The following is a 20,921-nucleotide window of genomic DNA, read 5'->3' as shown; positions in this document are numbered from 1 at the left end:
GGGTGGGGCTGGCCAGGCGGTGTCGCTGATGGGGTGGAGCAGAGCTGAAGGGATGGGTGAGCTCCCTTTACCATGCCCTGGGGTGCTGGGCTCCTCCAGGGCAGCTGGGTCACGGCAGGGGCAGGTGAGGAGGGGTGTCCTGCACTCCCTGTCACTTCCAGCTGGGCTGTCTGACTGTGCAGAGACAGGATCCAAGTGGCTGGTGCTTAGTGCATCTCTGTGAGCTGATGGAATCTGAGCCTTTGCAGGCGCTGCCCCAGCCCAGATAGGTAAGGGAGAAGTGAGTGTGCTGGTCTGGTGGCCTCTGCATCCCCTCAGAGGAAACGAGGAATTGGTTTAGTTTTTTTTTTTTTTTTTACCTAAGTGTCTTATGGGGGGGAAAAGCCTAAAAGCTGGTGTTTTGCTGTTGTGGTAGTAATTGAAACTTAGTCATGCTATTGAAGCAAAGAGGTCTGTGCCAGGGGGGAGAGCAGGCTGGGGGAATCCAGCAGACACTCCCTGTTCGACACCCTTCTTAAAAGGAATTCACTGGGCTTGCTCAGCAGCAAGGGACTAAAGGCCTCAGAATGTGGTATATAGTTCTGTTAAATTTCCAATTCCAATTAATGTTTTTTGGGGGCTGTTTTTTCTGTTTTTCTTTTTTGCTTTTCAACCACCTCAGAGATACTGCTGCAGTGCTGGGGAGAACAAGCCAGAAACCCAAGAAGGTCAAGAGGATTCCCAAGTTCCTTTCCAGACAATTGCCGCCTTCAGAGGTGCAAATCCACGTGGAGATGGGAAGGGGGATGTGAGGAGTGCAGTGAGCTGGCACTGTCCCCTGGCTCCCTGGTTTGGAGACATCCATTGACCACCTGAGAGGAAAAAAGCATTCCCATCCTCTTTCACCCTGCAGTCACCCCTGCTGGGGGGGGGGGGGGGTATGTCTTGCTCCAGATCCCCCAGGAGGATGTCTGTCCTCACTCAAATGGAGGCTTTGGCTTGAAAGGAGCATCCTTGAGCAGGAGCGCCAGAGGAAGAGGATTTCCTATGGAGCTGGTGAGTTTGTGCAGGTGAGAAAAGGGTAATGAACAAATGTAAGAGCTGAAGGGCGCCTCGGGGATCTCCGGGAGGGCTGGGCCCAGGCTGTGATCAGGGTAGGGTGTGCGCAGCCCCCAGACCCACTTCCAAGAGGAGCCCCGAAATCCCGCACCCATCACTGGGGGTCTGCTGGGGCGGGTCGGGGCTCGGTTCCCGGGCGGGGCTGGTGTCTGTCCGTCCGTCCATGTGCTTGAACAAGCTGCGTCACAGCGACAGCCCAAGGGTCCCAAACGCTGGAACTGCCATCTCTGTAGTGCCAGTGCGCCCTGCTGGGAGCAAGCTCTGCGGGGATGCTCTGTCCCACGCTCGGCGTCCCCAGTGTGTCGGGGCTCATCCCCGCGGTGTCTCGGGGTAACTCACGTCCCCCTGGTGTCTCGGGGTCTCAAACCCCGGCCGGGAGCTCCTGGCGGGAGGAGCGGGGCTCCCTCTGCCCCTGGGGTGGCCCCCCAAGGTAAGGTCAGGTAACCTGCGCCCTCCTCCCAAAGCTGTGGCCCCCAAGTGCGTGTTTGCCAAGGCGCCAGGCTCCGGGGGACGGAGGGCAGGGGTCTGTGTGGCTGTGGGTGCTATCGCAAGGTACGTGGTGCTGTCCCCGCGTACACAGCAAACTGTGTTGTTTCGGGGCGTCCCCGCCGCTCCGTGTGTAACTCTCCTTGGAAAAGCCTTGGAGCTCAGTGGCGATGCACTCCCCAAAAGTCTCCGGCAAGGGCAGCTCGGGTGGAGCTTCTGCAATTCTGGGCTTTTTAAATTTATTTTTTTAGCTGTGCCTTCTCACGCTTGTCGCAGCTGTGAAAACGGAGTCTGCCTCGGGAATTCTGGGCTTTGCAGCCGTGTATTATTGTGTCCTGTGCCTGGTTCCCTCTGATTTTTTGTTCTTGCCCTTTCTCCACTCTGATTCCCTGGCGTGTACGTCTTCAAACACTTACTTGTGCGCCTTCCTGGCCTCTTGAGGAAAATACATTAACAGCTGCCATAAATAGTAGTTTGGGGGGGACCTTGCTACGAGGAGCTAAAAAACATTTTTATAGCACTTGGGTTGTCAGCATAGCTGCTGAACAGTAAAGCCACTCCGTAGCTTCGTTGTCCTGTGTAATTTTCCCCTTTTTCTGTTGTTGTGGGATGATTATGGCATAATTTAATAGTATGTGTCAAATGTCTTTGGCAGTATTTGTGGGCCAGGAGGCTATTGCCATGCCTCATGTGCTATCCTGTTTCAGGCTCCTAACTCAGGCAAAAACTGACTTTTTTTTTTAATGCATTTTTCAATTTTATTTTTTTTTTAATTTATTATGCAGGGCTGACTCTTTACAGAATCATAGAATCCCCGAATGGTTTTCCTTGAGAAGCATGTTAAAGTTCATCTCATTCCCCACCCCTGCCATGAGCAGGGACAATTTCCACTCTACTGGGTTGTTCCAAGTGCTGTCTAATCTCACCCTGAGCATACCCAAGGAAAATAATGGAAGCGTTTTAGTCCACAGCTGGGACACAGGACCATGGGTTGCTCACCTAGGAGAGGGCTGCTGGGGTCCAAACAGAGAGGAGTCAGCTGGTAAGTGACATCTTGTGTCCTCTTTGGTAAACAAACTTGTGTTTAATGGTTTTGGGAATACCTGAGAGTGAACAGACTTGGTCACAAAGGAAGCTTCCACAGCCAGACCTCATTTTCCTGAGGAATTGTGCTCACCCTTGGCCTTTTGAACGAGGAGGGGTGTGAGGCTGACTGGCCAGGCTGGTGTCCGAGAAGGGCAGGGTGTTCTGGGTTCCAGCAGCACTCCCAGGGCTGCAGCTTTGGGGTGTGATGCAGAGCCCAGCAACATTCCTGCTGGGCGAATGTGGGAGGGAGAGCAACAGCAAGCGGCCAAGCTGGGCTGTGCTCCTGAAATCCCAGATGGAACTGATCCAAACTACACCTGGGCTAGAGTTCCATCAGCCAGAGGAGGGAATGAACCCTGGTACCAGCCATCCTGGGGCCACTGGGCAGGCCTTACCATCTCTCTGCCATCCCTGGCATTGTGTGACCCTCCCATGGTCAGAAAAGGCAGAAAATGGGGCAGGAAGGGGAGCTCACTTTGTTTCTGCCAACTCCAGGCTCTTGCAAGAGCTTCCTCTTGCAGCTGCAGAGCACTTTGAGTTCAAATAATGCTGCCCAACTACAGCCAGCTTGAACCTCTCTTGGGCACTTGTGGATCCCTCTGTGCCACCCCTCCTCTAATCCTTTAGCTGCGAGGTGTGGGCTCAGGAACGCCTGCCCCTACTGGATGCACTTTTACACATTTAAATTCAGATTCCTAAGAAAGCAATTGGCTCTAATGAAAACATGTTCTGCTTAGAAAACACACAGGAAGCAGGTGTTATGGCACACTTGTTATGTTAACAGTAGGTCTTGCACTTTGTTCCTTCTATTTTTTTACGCTGTTTTTAGGAGGACCCTTAAACTGGAAAATTAAAAGTGAGGGAGAACATGCTGCTTTTCATTTTTTTTTTAATATTGCATTGGATTTTGCTATGTCATGTGATACCACCAAAGTATAATCTGAATAATTCACCTTCAGGCCTCTGCAGTTGATTCTTTTATTGTGTTTCAGTGGCTGGAGGTGCAAGAAACACCAAATCCCAAAGCATTTCTACATCTGTAACATCAAGTGCAGCATCTTTAAAGCCAAGTGCCCAGTGTGGGCTTTTCAGGTGGATGCAAATGGTCTATACAAACAGGGTGTGAGTGCTGACACTGTGTGGCTGTGGGTGCCCCTGGCCCCTCAGCAGTCAGGCAAGGCTGAAGGAAGGAGGGAGCCTCACACAGCTCCAGCTGAAGATGATATTGGCTGCTTGAAACCCTTGGTGCAGAACTGGGAGAATTGGAAGAACAGGTTTTCTCCTTTTTTCTGTCCATCACTGGGCAGAATACTAAAGTGATGCTGCACTAATCCCTTTATTTTGGTTTTTTTTTTTTTTTTTCCCCTGGCTTTTTAATGTATTTCAAAGCAGTGCAGTGAGGGGCAGGTTGCTGGGTGGCACAGTTTCTACTGGCACAGAAATTTCTATTTCAGGGTGTGTGTGTGTGTGTGTGTGTGTGCTTCCAGGCTAATCCAGAGTGACGTGGGAATCCTGAGGGCTTTTCCAGCCTTGGCTACCCAGGCTTCTGAACAAGCCTGGCAGGTAGGCAGGTGTTTGTTTCATGGCTATGAGGTGTCAGAGGTGTCCCTTGTATCACAGATATTTGCCCATAGGTATTTATATCAAATTGTGAGGGTTTATACCTGGGGACCCCTCAGGTCACTGGGCCTGAAAGTCATCCCTCAAGCAGAGAAACCAAGCAATTTTTCATAATTCCAGGTGTTATATTCCTAATATGAAGTGTCTTTTTAAGAGGTTTAGGAGTTTGGTTACCTTTGTGCTGTGGACAGGGGATTTGTTAGGCTGGCAGGAATGTTTTCTCACCTGGAGGTGTGTTACAATAATCAACATAACAATTCATCATAATTTTTACCTTTTTTTTCTTCATAATGTGGGAAAAATATTTGGCTTAAATGAATCAAACGTGTTGAAGTGCTTCCTTTCTATAGGGGTGCTCTGTCATCTTCTTACAGATCCTCAAGCAAAAGGAACTGGGATCTGGGAAAGGGATTTGCCTGTGGATTCCTGCAGTTCGTGGTCTGCTGGGTGAGGGTTCTTTGGGCAAGATAGTCGTGGAGAAAGTGTGAACTCTGGCTAACATGAGCTAGATACTAACAAAAGAAAAATGTTTTCAAAAGAATTGGGGTGTTGTTTTTTTTCCTTTGTGGGTAGCTGTGCCTGAGGCAGGGATGCTCCAATGGCTGTGCCTTCTTCCAGCTCTCTCCACCAAAGGAACACACACACACTCAAAGCACCGGGTTTGGGGTGCTGTGTATGCAGGGAAAGCCAAAGCAGCTCAAGGGCTGCAGTCTTGTGCAGAGCAGCTGTTGTGAGCTAGAGGCAGATGACCACTAGACATAGTTGTACCAGAGGTTCCTGGGGTATAGCTCCACTCCTTCCCAAATTTGGGCTTTTCTGCCCCAAAGCCGGCTGCCAGCCCGCTAGAGGGTTTTTTTCCCTTATCCAAATTGCCATCCCACTGTGGAAAGTAGTTAAAAAAGATGCTTCTGAGAAACTGATTCTCAAGTGTCTTTCATCATTGCTGCCTGAGTACCAGGGCTGGGAAGAAATGCATTTGCTTTGACTTGACAGCTGGAGTATGTGTTCTTTTCCTCTGCTAACTTGTTCCCGTAGCCTCTTCCTTTTTCACCTGCTGTTCCCTGCAGTTTTGCTTTTTTTTTGCCTCCCAGAAACTTGGTGCTTATTTCCACTGTGCTTTTCTAGCTCCTGGCTCAGGGCTTGCTCTTCTGCAGCACACGTGGGTCCCCCAGCCCTCTCCTTGGTCCTTTCTCTTCCTTGGCCGCTGTGTTTTGGCCCTGGTGCCAGGGGGTGGCAGGTTTTGCCTCGATGGAAGCACGTGCCCACTCCCAGGGCTCCTTTCTCAGCCCTCTTTCAGTGGCATGTGGCTGGGGAATTGCTGTCCAGAGTGCTTGTTCTGATCACAGAACTCTTATTTTGGGTTCGGGAAGACCCAGGCTATCAAAGGAGGACAGTGGCAGGAGGCATGAAGCTCAGGATCGGTGTTATTAAAGTCTCTCCTGGTTTTATTTTAACTTTTTTTTTTTTTTTAGTTTATTTCTTTATTTTTTTTACTTTATTTTCTGTTAAGATCTTTCAGGCATGCTCAAATATCCCTAAAATGAAAGGCAGTGTATAGCTTTCCCCTGAACTTTTCCATGCTCCCCTGGTGTTACATCATTTTTGTCTCTGCAGTGGCACAAGGCTGGATCACTGCCTAAGAAAGAAGCAGGGCTGAAATTTCTTTTTTAAATTTTTTTTTTTCCCCTAAGACCATCCAGCCACTGAGAGGAGGGCGAGGGCAGCAGGGGTGGCACTGGGTCACATGCAGGGAGCACGGGCACCACGTTGCAGTACCTGACATTTTCTTAAAACTTGTGACCTGGGTTAGGTTGAGGGGCTTTTTTTTTTTGTGGTTTTTTTTTCTTTTGTTCTTTTTTTTTTTTTTTTTTCCTAGAGAAAATCAGAGCGGTAGGTTTAGCCCACAAAAGATTCAACAGGTTTTTACCAGAAGTTGGACTGGGTTGTCTAATTTTTCCTCCTTCAAGCCTGAGTTTTTCCTTCCTTTTTTCAGTATCTGCTGTGTTGGGCGTCCCGAGGAGGGACAGAGAAGTAATTTATGCTTTACTTTCCTTTGTGGTAATTTAATCTCCAAATTGTTATGAGGGTTTGGGTGTTTTCCCCCTGGAGGAAACCACACGCAGACACAGCGCGCAGAGAGAGTTGCGTCTGGGGAACGGAGCGCTGAGCGCCGCGCCTTCCCGCGCTCCTGAAGCTGCAGCACTGTGCCCAGCCCTGTTTCAGCGCATCCCCGGCCGTTCCCGAGCCCATCCTGCCCCGGGTGAGTCCCGGGTCCCGCTGTTTCCCGGCTCGGACCGGCTCGGTGCCGCCTGCGGGCCGCGCCACGGCACCGGGAGCTGCGCATGCGCACTGCCACCCGAGGAGCAGTGGGGACACCTGCCGGCAGAAACGCGGTACTGACATGCCAGGGCGCGCATGCGCATTGACATCACACTCACACACCCCCCCGTCACAAATTCAGTGAGGGCAAACTGGAGCATGCGCAGTGGGAAGCAGACGCCCCGCACCACGTGGTGTCTAAGGGCGAAACAGCCCCCCCACGATGAGGCGCATGCGCGGTGGCGTTCCCCCGCGCCGTGCTGCCGCCCTGTGGGGAGCAGCGGCGGCGGCGCCCGGCCCTGAGGGACGCGGGGCCCGGCCCTGCCCCGGCCCCGGGGGGACAGTGACGGAGCCCAGCGCTCGTGGAGCCCGCAGCCGCGCTGAGGGTGAGCGGGGACCGCGAAGAGCCGTGGGGAGCGGGGGTGGCGCTGTGAGGGCGCGGCTGGGACTGCGGGCCGGAGTTGGGGTGTTTGGTTTATTAGTGTGAAGGGGGAAAGCAGGGGGAGAAGGGGTGTAAAATCACTGCGGGAGCTCGGGCAGGTGGAAGAGGGCTTGGGGGACGGAGTCGCTTTCCTGAGCTCCTCGAGTTCCTCTTCCCTCAGGAGTTGTCGTGAGGAGGTTCCCGCTTGGAGCTGCGCTCCAGAAAGAAGGAACCTGAAATTGCTGCTCGTGATAAAACTGTAAGTGTACAAAGCTTGCCAGTAACTCGTATGGATACTTTAACTACCGAAAATGGTAATTTTTATTTTCTCTGTATGCAAACCACTTGGCTTTCCCTGCAGGGTTCACTGAATTGGGATCCAGAGCATCCTGAGGCTCCTGGTGCTTGTGGTGCTTGGCAGGTAGAAAACGCCGCCGTCTGACCTGGATTTCAATCTGCCTTTCCCGAGGTACTCAGGATGGGGAAAGGCCAGCAGGGTGGTGGGGAGGGCTTTGTCCCACACCTGGACAGCATCCCGGCAGGGATGCTTTTGGAATATCTCTTGTCTTTCCTTTCCCAGCTCAGGGTGTTCACTGAATGGGGTGTGGAGTGAGCAGGTCTCTGTTGGGACAGTGGGATAGAGGGACACTCCTGGCTGGTGTGTCCTGGGAGGGCAGGGAGATCTGATGTTGGCATTTTGGGTTTGGGGCTCTTCAGTCCATCCAGGGCTGCCAGCATGTCCCGGGTATTGGTGGCTCGGGGCTGAGGGACACTGGCACTGCGTGCTTGGCTGCTGCTGGAAATGAGCAGCTGGGGCTGTGCTGGTTGTGGATTCCTGTCCTGCCTGGCCTCTGCTCTGTGCAGCAGGTTTGGGGCCTGGAGTATCCCAGCTTCTTCATCATCCTTTGTCTCCTTGAGGAGAGGAGTCTGTGCTTGGCTGCTGGCTCCCTGCAGGCTGCAGAGCCCAGCCCTGATGTTCCTCAGCACTGGTTGCTCTGCGCATGCAATGGAAAATGCACCTTTGGAGAAGCTGCTGTTGTCCTGTAGGTGTGCACAAGTGCTGAGTCTCCAAGAGTGCTTTGAGGGTCTGACAAAGCAGAGCAGGACTAGACAAATCAGCTGCAGTAGGCTGAGGAACATTCCCTGTAATTTATGGAATACTTAATCCAACATTGACCCAAACCTGTGGCAGTGATTCTGAGTAAGAGTTGGACTTTTCCTTCTCAGGGTCGCTGGGAAGCGTGGGACAAGAACTGAGCCATAACTTCCTGCAGGCACCCCTAGCAGGGACAGGAGCAGCAAACTGTGCTGGAAAAACACCAACGAGCACCTGGGAGATGATGAGCTACACTTCTGAAAGGAATCTGGAAAGGAAACCACGTTATTTTAAAGGAGAACCCCAGGTGGAACACGTGGGATGGATTACTTGAGGAGAGATGTCTTGACAGCAAGAAATGTGTTGGTGCTGGTTTTTTTTACGTAAGCAGAGCATCTGGAAGCACTCCAGGAAGGTGATGGATAGTGAGGAGCTGAGGGCACAGTAGGGATGGCTCCTGCCTCGTCTGCTGCTCCCGCACTCTCAGCTGGTTGGCTCCAGTTAAAATTGCCACTTTCTGCAGAGCTGCGTTGATATTCTCCAGTTCTGAGGGAGGATTGTCCTGTGTTCTTGGCTTTTCAGGAGCTTTTGTGGGAGTATCGTGGTCTTGGTGTGGTGTTCAGCCAGAGCAGTGCCTCTGGTCCCTTTTTCAGGGAGAGGCTGAAACTTGGATTTCTCTCTGAGGTGGCCCTGGTGCTGAAGGCAAATATTGAAAGTGCAAAGGCACGGCAGTGCTCTGGGAGGCAGGAGTGGCTTTCCTGCTGGAAATAGAGGTGCCATTCCCCTCCATCCCTTCCATAATCCCGGGGTCACTGTTTATCCTGCTGCGGGGCAGGGGAGCTGCTGCCTCAGGTGTGGTTCCACGCAGCCATGAGCCAGCTCACTCCCGAGCTTCAAGCAGAGGATTCCCTCAAAATGCCCTCCCAGGGGAAGCTGGAGTGTTCCTGAGGCTCCCACTGATCCACTGGAAGCTGTTCCTGCCCTGCTGGCAGACACGAGGGCCGTGTCCCCCAGCGTGCCCAAAACTCCCTCTGGCAGTGGGGCTGCCCGTGCTGTGCCCCTCGGCCTCCTGCCTGAGATGTGCTCCCCAAATCTCCCTGCCCAGGGCTGTGCAAGCAGTTTCCCTGCTGTCTCACTGCTCTCTACACCTTCAGACTTTCAGCCGTGTGCTTTCCTGGCCTCTTAATGAAAATAAATTAATAAATACGGGAACTAGATGCTTTTGGGGGGGGGGGGGGGGGGGGAGGGAATGGGGGGCTTGGCTTCCCCTGAGGACTCAAAAACTCCTTTCTAAGCGTTACTTTATCGATGTGCTTTGTGAGCACTAGGCTCTAGTGTGCCGTCTTCTTTGAGGCTGCGAGTTTAGGCACGAACCGATTTTTAAAGATGAACTTTATAAGTGGTGAGCGTAACCCCACGGGAGCGCAGAGCTCCGCCCCCTGCCGCCGGCCGGGCCCCGCCTTCTTCTGGGAGGGGCGGGGCCTGGCGCTGATATCCAATCAGCGCGGCGGGCGCCGCGCGGGCGCGGCCAATGGCGAGGCAGGGCGGCAAGCTTGTGCGGCGGTGCCGGAAGGCGCGCGGCCCTTCCGGCCGGCCGGGAATGGCGCCGGGAATGGCGCCCTTAACGCGCGCGTGTGTTCCAGGCCGGCAGTGCCACCGCCGCGGGAGAGAGCCGGGATGTGCGCGGGAGCGGGCGCCAGGTGAGGGCTGGGATGCTGCGGTGGGAGCGTGAGGCCCCGCGGGCTTTGCGCCTGGTGGTCGCTGGGCGGGTGGAGCAGTGCCCGGGAGTTAATTCGTGCGGGCGTTCTCCATAAAAAACCGTATTGTATCTGCTCAAGTTCTATTGGCGTACTGAAAATGGTATGTTTTTGCGTACGTGAACATGCGGAATAAGGCCTCAGAGCGCTCTGGATGCATAGCAGAAAACGCGCGGTAGTAAAAGTTATTTTTGGATAAACAGCAGTCGTGTTGTAGGTTTGCAGAAGTGCTGAGTCTCAAAGAGCGGCGTAAGGTTTGTACAAACAGGACAGGGTGAGACAGGTGGCTCCTATAGGCTGAGGGCTCTCTCCCTGTACTCGTAAAACCACGAACCCAACAGTGAGCACAAAACCCGAGTAAAACTGTTCTGAGTTGTACTTTTTTTTTCCCGAGGTCGCTGGGAAGCGTGGGACAAGACCTGAGTGATAACTTCTTGCAAGCCCCAGCCGGGAGAGGAGCAGCAAATTGTGCTGGAAGAGTTTCCATGAGTGCCTGTGAGATGATAAATGTAATGGCTTCACAATTAATCTGTAAACCTAATCGTGTAGTGTTGACAGAAAACCCCAGGTGGAACACGTGAGAAAGATTATTTAATGAGAAATTTCTTGACAGCGATAAATATGTTGATGGTAGGAGCTTTTTGTGTAATTTTTGCTTGAAATAGAAGTGTTGTTCCCCTCTGTCTCTTCTGTATTCCAGAGTAATTTTTATTCTATTATGGATGGGTAGTGGGCAGAGGAAATGCTGCCTCAAGTGTGGCTCCACAGCAGATGTGAGCAAGGTTTTGCATGAGCTTCAGATGGGTCACAGTTTCTGCTGCCTGGCAGATGTCCTGGGAGCTGTTCTGCTTGGGATTTTCAGGGAGAAACGCGACACAAAAGGTTAAATCTGTGCCTGAGCTGAGAGAGGATGGGACTGTGCTAGGGTGGGTAAGCCTTGAAAGGGAAGCGCTCCTTGGCTTATTCCACACATTTAGCATAATGTTAAAAAAAAGTTAAAATAGCCTTTGGAGCCTTGGCTCCCTCTCTGCCCCGAGTTTTCTGAGCTCCTTGGGAAGGAGCTGCAATTTCCTCGTTCTCCAGCTGGGGTCATTCCAGAGCTGTTCCAGCCCGGGAAGAGCTCTCAGTGCATCATGCAGGAGATGGTTCTGTCTGTACCAATTTACCTTCTGTAGCCTAAAAAGGTCTTTTTCTAGAACCTGTAGTAGTTCTAAAGCCTTTTGGGGTATTTTTTCCCGGTTTTTTTCCTTCCTGTTTATTTTTTTCCTTCCTGTTTATTTTTTGTTCCACTGCTCTGGTGCACGTCTGTAGTGTTCCCTGTTTGTGTGTCTTTTTAGTTCTGTCCTGGAGATGGTCCAAATCAGTTTGCTGGTTTACAGGAGACCCCAGAATGTTTCCCTGAAACACCTACAAGGAGTTTCAGCTGGTGGGTCCGAAGTTACTCTTGGCTGCCAGCCATCACAGAGACTTGCAGGAGGCATTTTTGGTTTTCTCTGCTGTGTACCTGGTGAGCCCACAGGGAGCAGGAGTTCCCCGTGGAGCTGTGGGGTTTGCCACCTGGCCAGTTCCCTCTGTGTCAGCAGCAGGGCACAGCTGGAGCCAGAAGAGCTGGGCAGGCAGACAGGTCCTGGCTTCTTTACCCAGGTGTGTGTTTAGCCTGTGCAGCCCTAACCTCTGCTGTGGTATGCATTAAATATTGCTTGTTTGTCCAAGGTGGTAAAGGGCCCTGTGCATGTGAGCACTGCTGTTGACTAAAGCCTTGGGAAGTTATGCAACACTGGGGAACTCCTTCTTTATGTCCCAGAGTGAGTCTCTTGGCCACTGTGCTCATCTTCTAGGAGGGTCTTGCTGTGATGGGCCAGAGAGGATGAGCCCAGCCTCACTGATGTGTCTGAGGACCCTGGGAGCTTGGATGTGTAGGATTCCATGGCAATTGGAGCAAGTTCTAGCTGTGGTTCTGTGGGTAGCAGTGCAGCCATCAAAAGCGTTTAGGTGTTTTAAATAATTAGGTGGTGGCAATTAGGGAGCTTAGTAAGATGAGGATTTGTCCTTTCTCTGCTGTTCCCCCAATAAAACCAAGCCACAAGGCATAGAAAAGCCCCAAATCCCAGTGCTGGTGCTCTCAGCTGTGTGAGAGCTACAGCCAGATCGCCAGATGAAATCCATGCCAAGAGGATGGACCTTGTTGGTTTTTCTCCTGCCCCTGGGTACTGGCTGGGAAGGCAGTTGGGTGATCCTTTTGGGTTTCAAAGGGCTGTTCCTGAGGCTGGGCATGAGCACTGCCAACACTTGTTCCCCTGAAGCCTCCCACAGCAGCTCTGGTGGCTCAGAAAAGCTTTCCAGAGGACCCATTTCAGGTGTGGAAAAGTGCCGAGGATGGTGTTGGATCTGACCAACAGTGCCCTCCTGATGTGATTTCCTTCCCCTTTACTGTTTGCCAACATGCCCAAAGAGTTCCCAGTCAGGAAAAAGAGAGTACTATAGAAATATTTCTTTTAAATGGAGCCATCTTTGTTTAATGAATTGCTATGGAAATGGCGTGAGGCATGCAGGGAAGCATAACTAATTCCAAGCACTTCTGCCCCTGGAGTACAGGTTATCTGTCAGGTCTGTGTCACTGGACAGTGTGGTGTGGAACAGGCTGCCTTTCCTGCAGATGTCAGGTGGCAGTTTCACCTCTGGAAGGCTTGGTGTGTGTTTCTCCCCAGGCAGTGGGTTTGGAAATGGTGTTCCTTGTGGGCCTGCCTGTGTAGGTGACGGGGAGCCTTTTGTCTCCAGACAGCGCAGGTGTGGGGCTCTGCCTCTCACACACGTCGTGCTGCACCTTTGGCAGCAGGTGTGGTGGAGCACAAGAGCCCTTGGGGTGCTCAGAAAGGGGGCCTCTGGACCCCGAAACGAGCTGGGGGGAAGCTGGCTGTCCCTTCATGGTGCACACTGGCTTCTCTTAGTTCACTTACAGGCAGAAAGGGAAAAGCAGCAGGAAGGGGGTAAGAAAACAAGCAGACAATGTTGTTTCAAATGGTAGGACAGGCTAAGGCAGGTCTGTAGTTCATTGGAGCTTTTATTTGTGTTTATTAGCTTACAAAAGACCAATCAGTATAGTTATTAGTATAATTATCGTTTCCCTCCCTCCCTGAGATCTGTCTTCTTAAGTCTTCGTAGCACAGACAAGTCATTCCCATTCAATATCAGTGCATGGCCCGTGGGTGGTTTTAAATGCCTAAAAATGGCATGATTTCCTGTGGTGCACATTCCCCAGGACCAGGCTGCTGGCTGTGACTCTAGGTGGGAAAGCACATGGACAACAGGAGGAATGCAGAGCATCTTTTATTTCTTCATTCTTTGCTGTAAATCATCCACGTGAAGCACAAGTTAGGAGAGCTGAGTATATTTCATGGAGCGCATGATTTGAACAATTTCAGTGACATAACAGCTGTAAATAACAGCCATGTACTTGTGCTGTGGGGCAAAAGAAAAGCTACATGTCTTTCCTGTCCAGAGGACTTTTGATCAATTCCATTAACCTGGGAAATAGAAGCCAAGTCTAAAAATCATAGAGTGGAATCATGGAATAGGCAGGATAGGAGAGGATCTTTAAAAGTCACGAGTCCCACCCTCCTGCCATGAGCAGGGACGCCTTTCTTACAGTGTTCCTGATTTGTTCTTCCTTCCTGTCTATGATTACAGGAGAGAAATTCCAGTGTTTGAGGTGGGTGTTGTTCATTCCCTCTTCAAATCTGGTTTGCAAGAACGATTAATTGCATCTATGTGCAGCACTAAGTGTGCTGCTGGACTTGGAGCTGAACTGTGTGCAGGTTTGGGTTGATAAAAGAGATTTTGCTGGCCATAAGGCACATCTTGGCCTTCCAAGAGAGGGGGGGTTACAGTGGGTTTTGGAGTAGCTTGGTGGAATTGAGCTCAATTTCTAAGGACTTTAGAATGTACAGAAGGTGGGGCTGCATTTAGGGTATAAGAGAGCATAAAGCAAACCCCAGATAATTTAGACCTTCAAAGGCATTAGAAAGATGGGTTTTAAGAGTCCAGTAGATACCATGTTACATCAGGGATTACAAATTGAGCTGGCAATGAGATGTTGCAGGAAGCCATGGCCCTCTGTAGGATTTCCCTGGAGCAAAGCAGCCAGGGGCACCCCAGGGACAGTCCTGTCACCTCACAGCACCAGGTGCACCTGTGAGCTCCCGTTGGTGAGGCACAGAACAAAGGGAATGCGTGGCCAGGTGCAGTTCACACCTGTGCTGGCAGCCAGGAATGTGCTCCAGGTTCACATGGGAGCACTGGGAGTGGGCAGGTCCAGAGCTGGGCTCCAGCCAGGAGCCTCTGGGAACTGCTCCAGTGGGGTCAGCTCCTCACCTTCTCCCTCTGCCCCTGCCAGCCCGTGGGGCACAGGTGTCTGGAGACATTCCAGAGCCTGCTGTATCCCACTGTAAGCCTGGAATGGGGCAGCTGGTGACACAGGGAGGGACGGTGCTGGGACGGTGCACACAAAGTGCTCTGTTCAGAAATGTTTGCTGTGAGGAGCTGAGCTGCCACGGTGGAGAGCAGAACAAGGGAACCTGGCTGGAATGCACAGATCATTCCTAATCATCCTTTCAGGCAGTTCCTGGAAACTTGTATTGGCCAGGTATTCTGTGAAAGAATAGGTAGCATCCATAGCTAGAGGGTGAGTAATTATCAGCTGCTGTGTGGTAGTTGCACGTGGAAAGCAGACCAGGGGGCAGATGAAGCACTGGCACTGAAAAGGAAACAGATAACCCTGCAGCTCTGAAGTAAACCAGAAGCCTGAGCTCCTGATCACTGTGTTGACTATCACCTGGGAATGTATTTGTTCCACTCCCCACAATGAGATAATGTCGTATCACAAATGTGGTAATGAACATTTTCATACTTGTAATAATCTCTTCTAATAAACACTGCTGTGTGTAGCTGACCAAAGCACTACTCTATGCAGTTAGGTAGAAAAACAAAGCAGGGAAAAAAAGGGAAAAGCTATCTTTTGGAAATAGTAGTTTCCTCCTGAAGTCAGCAGAAAAGCTACAGTGCAAGCCTAGCAGAGAATGAATGGAGACAGTGCTGTGAACTGGAGGTCTGTGCTGGTCTTGGGGGTCTGCACGCCTGGAGGAGGGGCTGGTGGGCTTCTTGGACAGTGTATAATCATTTTGTGGGGGGGTTCCAGCCCTTTCTGGTGTTCTTATTTTTTTTTGACCTCTCAGATTAGCTAATGTGCTCAAAGGACTCTGGATGGCTCTTCCCTGTGCATGAAGTCTCTATAACACCCATCTCAAAGTGTGTGTCCAAACACTTGGTGGTTTCTATTCCATCCCTTCACAACAGAGCAATGCTGTTGAGTCAGTTTGCATTCTGGTTGGTGGGGGGAATTCTTGTTCTTGCTAGAGGAACTTGGTGTATTGCTCAGACTAATCACTAAAAAAGGTGAAAAAGCAAATTGAGGTCAAAATGGTCTGTGTCACACTAGTCTGCTGCAGCTGAAAAGAGTCAAAGCAAGGGAGGTTCTGGTCTCTGGAGAGATGTCTGCCTATGTCCAGCCTTTTATGTTTTCACTGTTGGCTTGAACCCCAGAACCTTCCCAGTTGTTGGTGCTGGTAGAAAGATGGAGCTGGCTAAAATCTTGGCTATATTGACCTTTGCATAGGGATTTCTGTTGCTTAGGAGCCTTACCTGTCTCTTGTTCTTTCCTGGCTGCTTTTTCTCTGGTCTTTGACTCCTGTAAATATGTAAGTTTTTCAGATGCTGAAGCCAAGAGCTTGGTGGCTGAGGCTGACCATGGGATGCATTTCCAGCATTTGATTTCCAAACGAGCTGTCAGAAGGATACAGGCCGAGTTTGCACTCAGGAGATGTTCTACAGCCCTTGCTTGCTCTCCCAGAAGAGCTGCCCCTAGAGAGCACTCCTCCCTTACAGTGACTTTCGTGTGCAAACTTTAGTGTTGTTCCAATTATAATAATAAGAATAAACAACCTGGGAAGGGCTGTTTTGGATTTATGGCTGCACGTTGTGTTTTGGCAAAATAAAATGACCCAGGTGCTGCTTTCTTACCAATAGCTCTTGCATAGGCCTTGGTTGTTAGCAGGAGAAGTCAAGGACAATATAAGACTTAAACTATTGTAAAATAAACCTTATAACTCAGGGTAGGTTTGCTGAGACTGGTGTATGTAAAAGACATTTTCTGGCCTCGGAATGACAGACTGTCTTACATCGTCCAGAGCCCAGCTGGAAAAACTAACCCTTCCTTTGATTTAACTCCCAGGGATGTTGTTTTTCTTTTCAGCTTTTTCCCTCAGAATCTATCCATTAAGTGTAGAGCGGTGAGGTTTACTTTTTATGGAAAATATCTATGAACAATGGAGAAAGGATGAAACCTTAGTAAGGCAAAGGAGCACAGGACGTTCTATAAATAGTAACATTTTCCAAAGTGTGCTGAATGCCTCTGGTTTGAGTGGAGCGAAGCTTTGCACATTTCAATGCAAATGCAGAGAGAAATATGTCTCATTGTGAGCACAGACCTGTCTCTGTCCCGCTTCTTGGGGAGGGCATGTGCCTTAGGGAAGTTACCTGTTCTCTGGCTGCCATTATCTCCAGGAAAAATCCTGCTGTCCCTTTGAACAAGGCTGATCCAGAGTGTCAGGTGATGAAAACTTTGGTGTCCTGTAGAGCTGACTGCTTAAACCTTGTAAATGAGGAAGGGACTGGAGTGTAAAAAGTGTTCTGCTGCAGTTGCTGGTAATTATTCAAATAGCAAGAGGCAGGACACTGTCCTGGCTGGACAGGGTCCCATGCAGAGTAGGCTCCTGGTGGGGCTGGCATTGGAGCAAAGCTGGTTCTTGGACAGGACAGCATAGCACAGGGGACATCAGTGACATGCCAGCCGGTGTTCTGGGGTCACTTTGGTCAATCCAGGTTCAGTTCGTGGCATTTCTCCCTTTAAGCTGTCCTTCTGTAAGCTGAAATTGGGTCTTGAAAGAAATGCAACCATTTCATCTTTCCATGTCGTTAGTGATCTGTTGCCCTCCCTTTACAAAGGTCAGTGCTGATTTTTCTGTTTGCTGTGGCGATGTCATTGCCTGATGCACTGGCCAATGGCTGCTCTCAGCACTGATGCTGAGGACATGAAAAATGAGCAATATCCCAGGCTTTGGAGTTTAATATGTTGGGAGACACAATCAGGAGCATTGATTCTTTCTTTCTGACATTTCCCCTCTAATTAAGAGCAAGTTTTTGGTTGTGGAATGTAATTCTGCATGTTCCTTAGAACAGTCACTTAAGGAGAAGATGAAAGCTAAGCCAACTTAAGAGGGAAATAATTGCAACAGAGAACAAAGATTTTCTGTGGGGTGTTATCAGTACTTTACTTAGCAGATAGGAAATGGCAACTGCTTGTGAGCTGAGCTAGTCCCACCTTGACTCAATTTCCCTTGAGCTGAGCTGGGAAGAAAGACACATCTGTAGAAGGAGATGAAGAAAACTGCGAGGCATGGGAGGGTCCCTTGTGGTGGTGCTCTGCCTTGTGGGTCATGCTCATGCAGTCACACCTGGTTCTGAGGTGGCTGCTGGCACTACCCTGGGGACTTGGGGACCCCCCTTAGGTGTGAATTTGTCTGCTGTCGTGGACTGGGTGTGTTGAGTTGGAATCGTTACCCCTGCAGTTCTCCCAAGAAAATCTGCCTGAGAGACACATCCTGACAGAAGTCACCCTGCTCCAGCAGGAGGAAGGCTTTCTAGAAATCATTTGTACCCTGAGCTAATTAAAATGAGGGATCTCCACTGCCAAACCACAACTGCTTTCTAGTGTCTGGAATCTTGCTTTAAACTGATGCAAATACATGTGTTCTACATCTGTTCTGGAGAGTTCAGCCCTGACATTCTTTCATCCCATGCAGTATTTGTGAAATAAAGGAAAAAAAGGAGGGTTGGATGTGCTTCATACAGATAGGGTATTTAGTTAGCTTGGAGGTGTTTCCACTGTGGTTTCAGTGCTCAGGGGCTGCTCCTAATGGCCTGGGTTCAGTTGGAGTTGGTGACTACTTGTGACTGACTCTGCTCCCACTTTAGTTAATTATTCCAGGCCTGTTGTGGAAAACAAGGTGGAGAGGGGAGTGTATTGGCAAACATAAACAGCAGTGCCAATGCAGCCCTTGGTCCTTTCCTTTGGAATGCGCTACAGTTGGAACGGGCACAGGCACAGGAACTGTCAGTACCTCCATCAGGTGCCTGCCTGTGAAGGGTTTTCCCTAGGCTCTGCTCCAGGGGGTTTCCATGACCCTTCTGTAGTTGTTGATAAGTGCTCCTGCTTTGTTTAGCAATGGGAATCACTGGACATGGTAAATATACCTTAAGGACAGACTCCTGGGTGTTTGGTCATCAGTAGCAGTGAGATGGTGATTGCACACAAAGCAGCTTCTGTTCTCTGCGGAGTTGTAGCAGTTGTAGGAAGTGTTTTTTTGTTCAACTGGCAGCATTTGAGGTAAAAATATTGTCTATCATATGATTCTGAACTAGCGTTGGCAGTGTTGTCAAAATAAGGTGGGATGGAGTAAACTGAATATTTCCTTTTACTGGACACCTGAAATCAGATAGATCTGTTAAATGAATGACTCGACAAGTAGTATTTTCATCCCAGTGCCTGATTCCCTTTCCTCTGGTTCTGAGCACAGCTGAGACCCAGAAGCTGGAGATGTTGGTGGTGGACATTGCCAGAATCAGAGAGTCTCAGGCTCTGTCCCCTCAGTTAGATGTGCTTATTCCTTGGCCCTGCGTGTTCCGTTCCCTTCTTTTCCATCCAGTGTTTGTGCAAGTCCAGCACCCAGTGCAGGTGGAAGCAAAGCCCTCCACAGGAACAGAGCAGGGTCAAACACTTGGTGCTGCTGTGGAGTGAGCAGCCTCTTCTGGTGCACAGAGAGGCAGGTCAGAGCCGGCTGCCATGCGCCCCACAACACGGGTCAGGAGCACAAACCTCAGGGATAAAACGTGCTCCTGGGAGCCAGGATCTGCTTGTTCCATTCAGCAGATGTTTCTGACATACCGTGCTTAGTGATGGGCTTTTCACAGGAGGATTTGTTTGACATGTCTCAGGCACAGACATTGCTGTCACACCAAAATGCTACAGCGAATTTATGGCAGCTGCTGTCTGAGATGGGACTAAACGGGGTAAGAATGGAAAAACAGGCAGTGAGATGACAAATTGTCTTCCACCTCAGGTCCTAAATATCAGCAGGTTAAGTAAATCTCAGCAGAAAACAACAGCTTCCCCCTGCCTCAGCAGCATCCCAAAAGGCTGTGGCTGGGGAGGAGTTGGAGGAGGCAGGAGGTGTGTTCCACCAGGACCCTGCCCTGCCCTAAGGGCTTCCTTTCTCCCTCCTTTCTGAGGGTGTGCAGCCTCAGGCTTTGTGGTGACTGCCTGGGCAAACGATAACCACCTGCTTTTTTAGAAAAACAGGTACTTTGGTCAAATATGAAGAGAAAGTAATGGGAAACATTTGCCACCCTTTCTTGTTTGATTAAATAACTCCCATACCCCAGCCCAGGCTTACCTGAGATCCCAAAGCTGTATTTGTCATGCTGTAAAGCCACAAAATAGCTATTCCTGAGAAAGTTTTACAGTAACACTGTGACTGTAAGAAGCAATTAAATGGTCTGGCTAAGTCTCAAGTGTCTAAAAACTGTTTCTTGGGCAGTAAGTGCAGGAAAATGAGTTTTTACCTTGCAAGTGAACTGGCCTCCGCTCTGTGACCGATGCCTGGCTCTTGGTTTCAGGTTTGATGTGCCTACACCTGAGGACTGTGTTGTTAAGGGTGTGCTGTGAATACTTAGATTTTGTGAGTACTTAGAATTGTTTTTGTTTTTTGTCTGAGCAGGTTTTCTTTCTGCTCAGAGAGTTGCCAACCAGGTACTTCTAGGTACTGGTAAAATACAAATACAAATGCCTCTGGTGTAAACCCCAGCCCTCTGAAAAGCTCCGAGTCTGTGCCAAGTGTTTTTTCAGGCTTGTGTAGGTTCTAGTGGAATACAGCCCCAAGAACTGGACACTTTTGCAATGTAGAAGTGTATTACAGCACAGCTTGTGAGCTGCAGCTTTGCCATCTATAAAAGCAAGAGGCAAACTTGGTTTTAGAAGGATGCTCCGATTGTTGTCAAGCCAAGTCCTCCAAGGAGGCAAAACTGCCAGACCTGCCATTTGTTTCTGCTTTATTAAACTCTGTGTTACATCTGCTGTCCTTTCTTCTTTGCACTTTTACCTGGACATGCGCTCCACTTTGGGAATTGAGGTTCTCTGCTGTCCTGGTTTGGTTCGTGCTTACCTTGGCTTTTTAGACACTGACTCTGAGGTGCTGGAGGGGTGTCCATAGTTGACTGGGCTTTGTGTGGGAGGGAGCATTTTTGTGATTTTTTTTTCCTGCTGCTGCTGTAACTCCAGTGAGGTTAGGACCAAAACGTGGCGAGATGCAGTGTGAGTTGTTAGCCTGAGCAGTGGATTTAGCGCGAGCACATCGCCTTTGGGCATGTCCAACGTCCTCCCCAGGCTTCAGGAACCAAACCCCGAGGTGCTGCGAGCAGTGTCCCAGATGATGTTGGTGTCCAGAGAGCACAGGGTGTGTACAGGTGTGGATTCCTTGGGCCTGCTCCAGGGAGATTGTGCTGCTTTGGGAGGAAGGCTGTAAAGTGTTTAAAAGAGCAAGTGCTCTTTAAGGAGGAAATGGTACCAATGTGTTGGAATGGGCTGTGCATGCAGGACAGGAGACTTATATTCGTTAGCTGAAAATAACATTGGCTTTATAACAGCTCCTAAAGGTCCTTCCTGAGGCTAGGCTAGGCTCTGGAAATGCAGAGATGGAGACCAGGAGTGTCCTGGGGCATACAGAGGAAAATGAGCTATAGAGTTATGGGCCCAGGAATTTACCACAGAAAAAAGGGAAATTTCGGGGAAGAACTCTTGACCCTGTATGTTTTCCATGTATATTGGAGCCTTTCTCCAGCATGGGGTGTGCCAATTTCCAGCAAGGTC

General features: G+C 50.2%; 1 protein-coding gene across 11 annotated transcripts in view; it reads left to right on the top strand.

The window, feature by feature from the left end:
- The first annotated feature begins 6,834 nt into the window (after positions 1-6,834).
- BMP3 (bone morphogenetic protein 3) overlaps positions 6,835-20,921 on the top strand; it is a 76,604-nt gene continuing 62,517 nt past the window's right edge. Inside the window, exons 1-6 of one of the 11 annotated variants that reach the window (XM_039701928.1) lie at positions 6,835-6,995; positions 7,212-7,289; positions 7,392-7,499; positions 8,258-8,541; positions 9,770-9,826; positions 10,278-10,378. In XM_039701928.1, the coding sequence (XP_039557862.1) occupies positions 9,804-9,826; positions 10,278-10,378 (124 nt within the window). In that variant the 5' untranslated portion in view covers positions 6,835-6,995; positions 7,212-7,289; positions 7,392-7,499; positions 8,258-8,541; positions 9,770-9,803. Of the gene's footprint in view, positions 6,996-7,211; positions 7,290-7,391; positions 7,500-8,257; positions 8,900-9,769; positions 9,827-10,277; positions 10,393-20,921 lie in introns of those variants that run through there. The other 10 variants (XM_039701927.1, XM_039701931.1, XM_039701935.1 and 7 more) reach the window with 10 other exon arrangements.

Source organism: Passer montanus, unplaced genomic scaffold (genome assembly GCF_014805655.1).
Source record: "Passer montanus isolate IOZ18808 unplaced genomic scaffold, ASM1480565v1 scaffold150, whole genome shotgun sequence".
NCBI lineage: Eukaryota > Metazoa > Chordata > Aves > Passeriformes > Passeridae > Passer > Passer montanus.
This window is presented reverse-complemented; position numbering and strand designations above follow the sequence as displayed.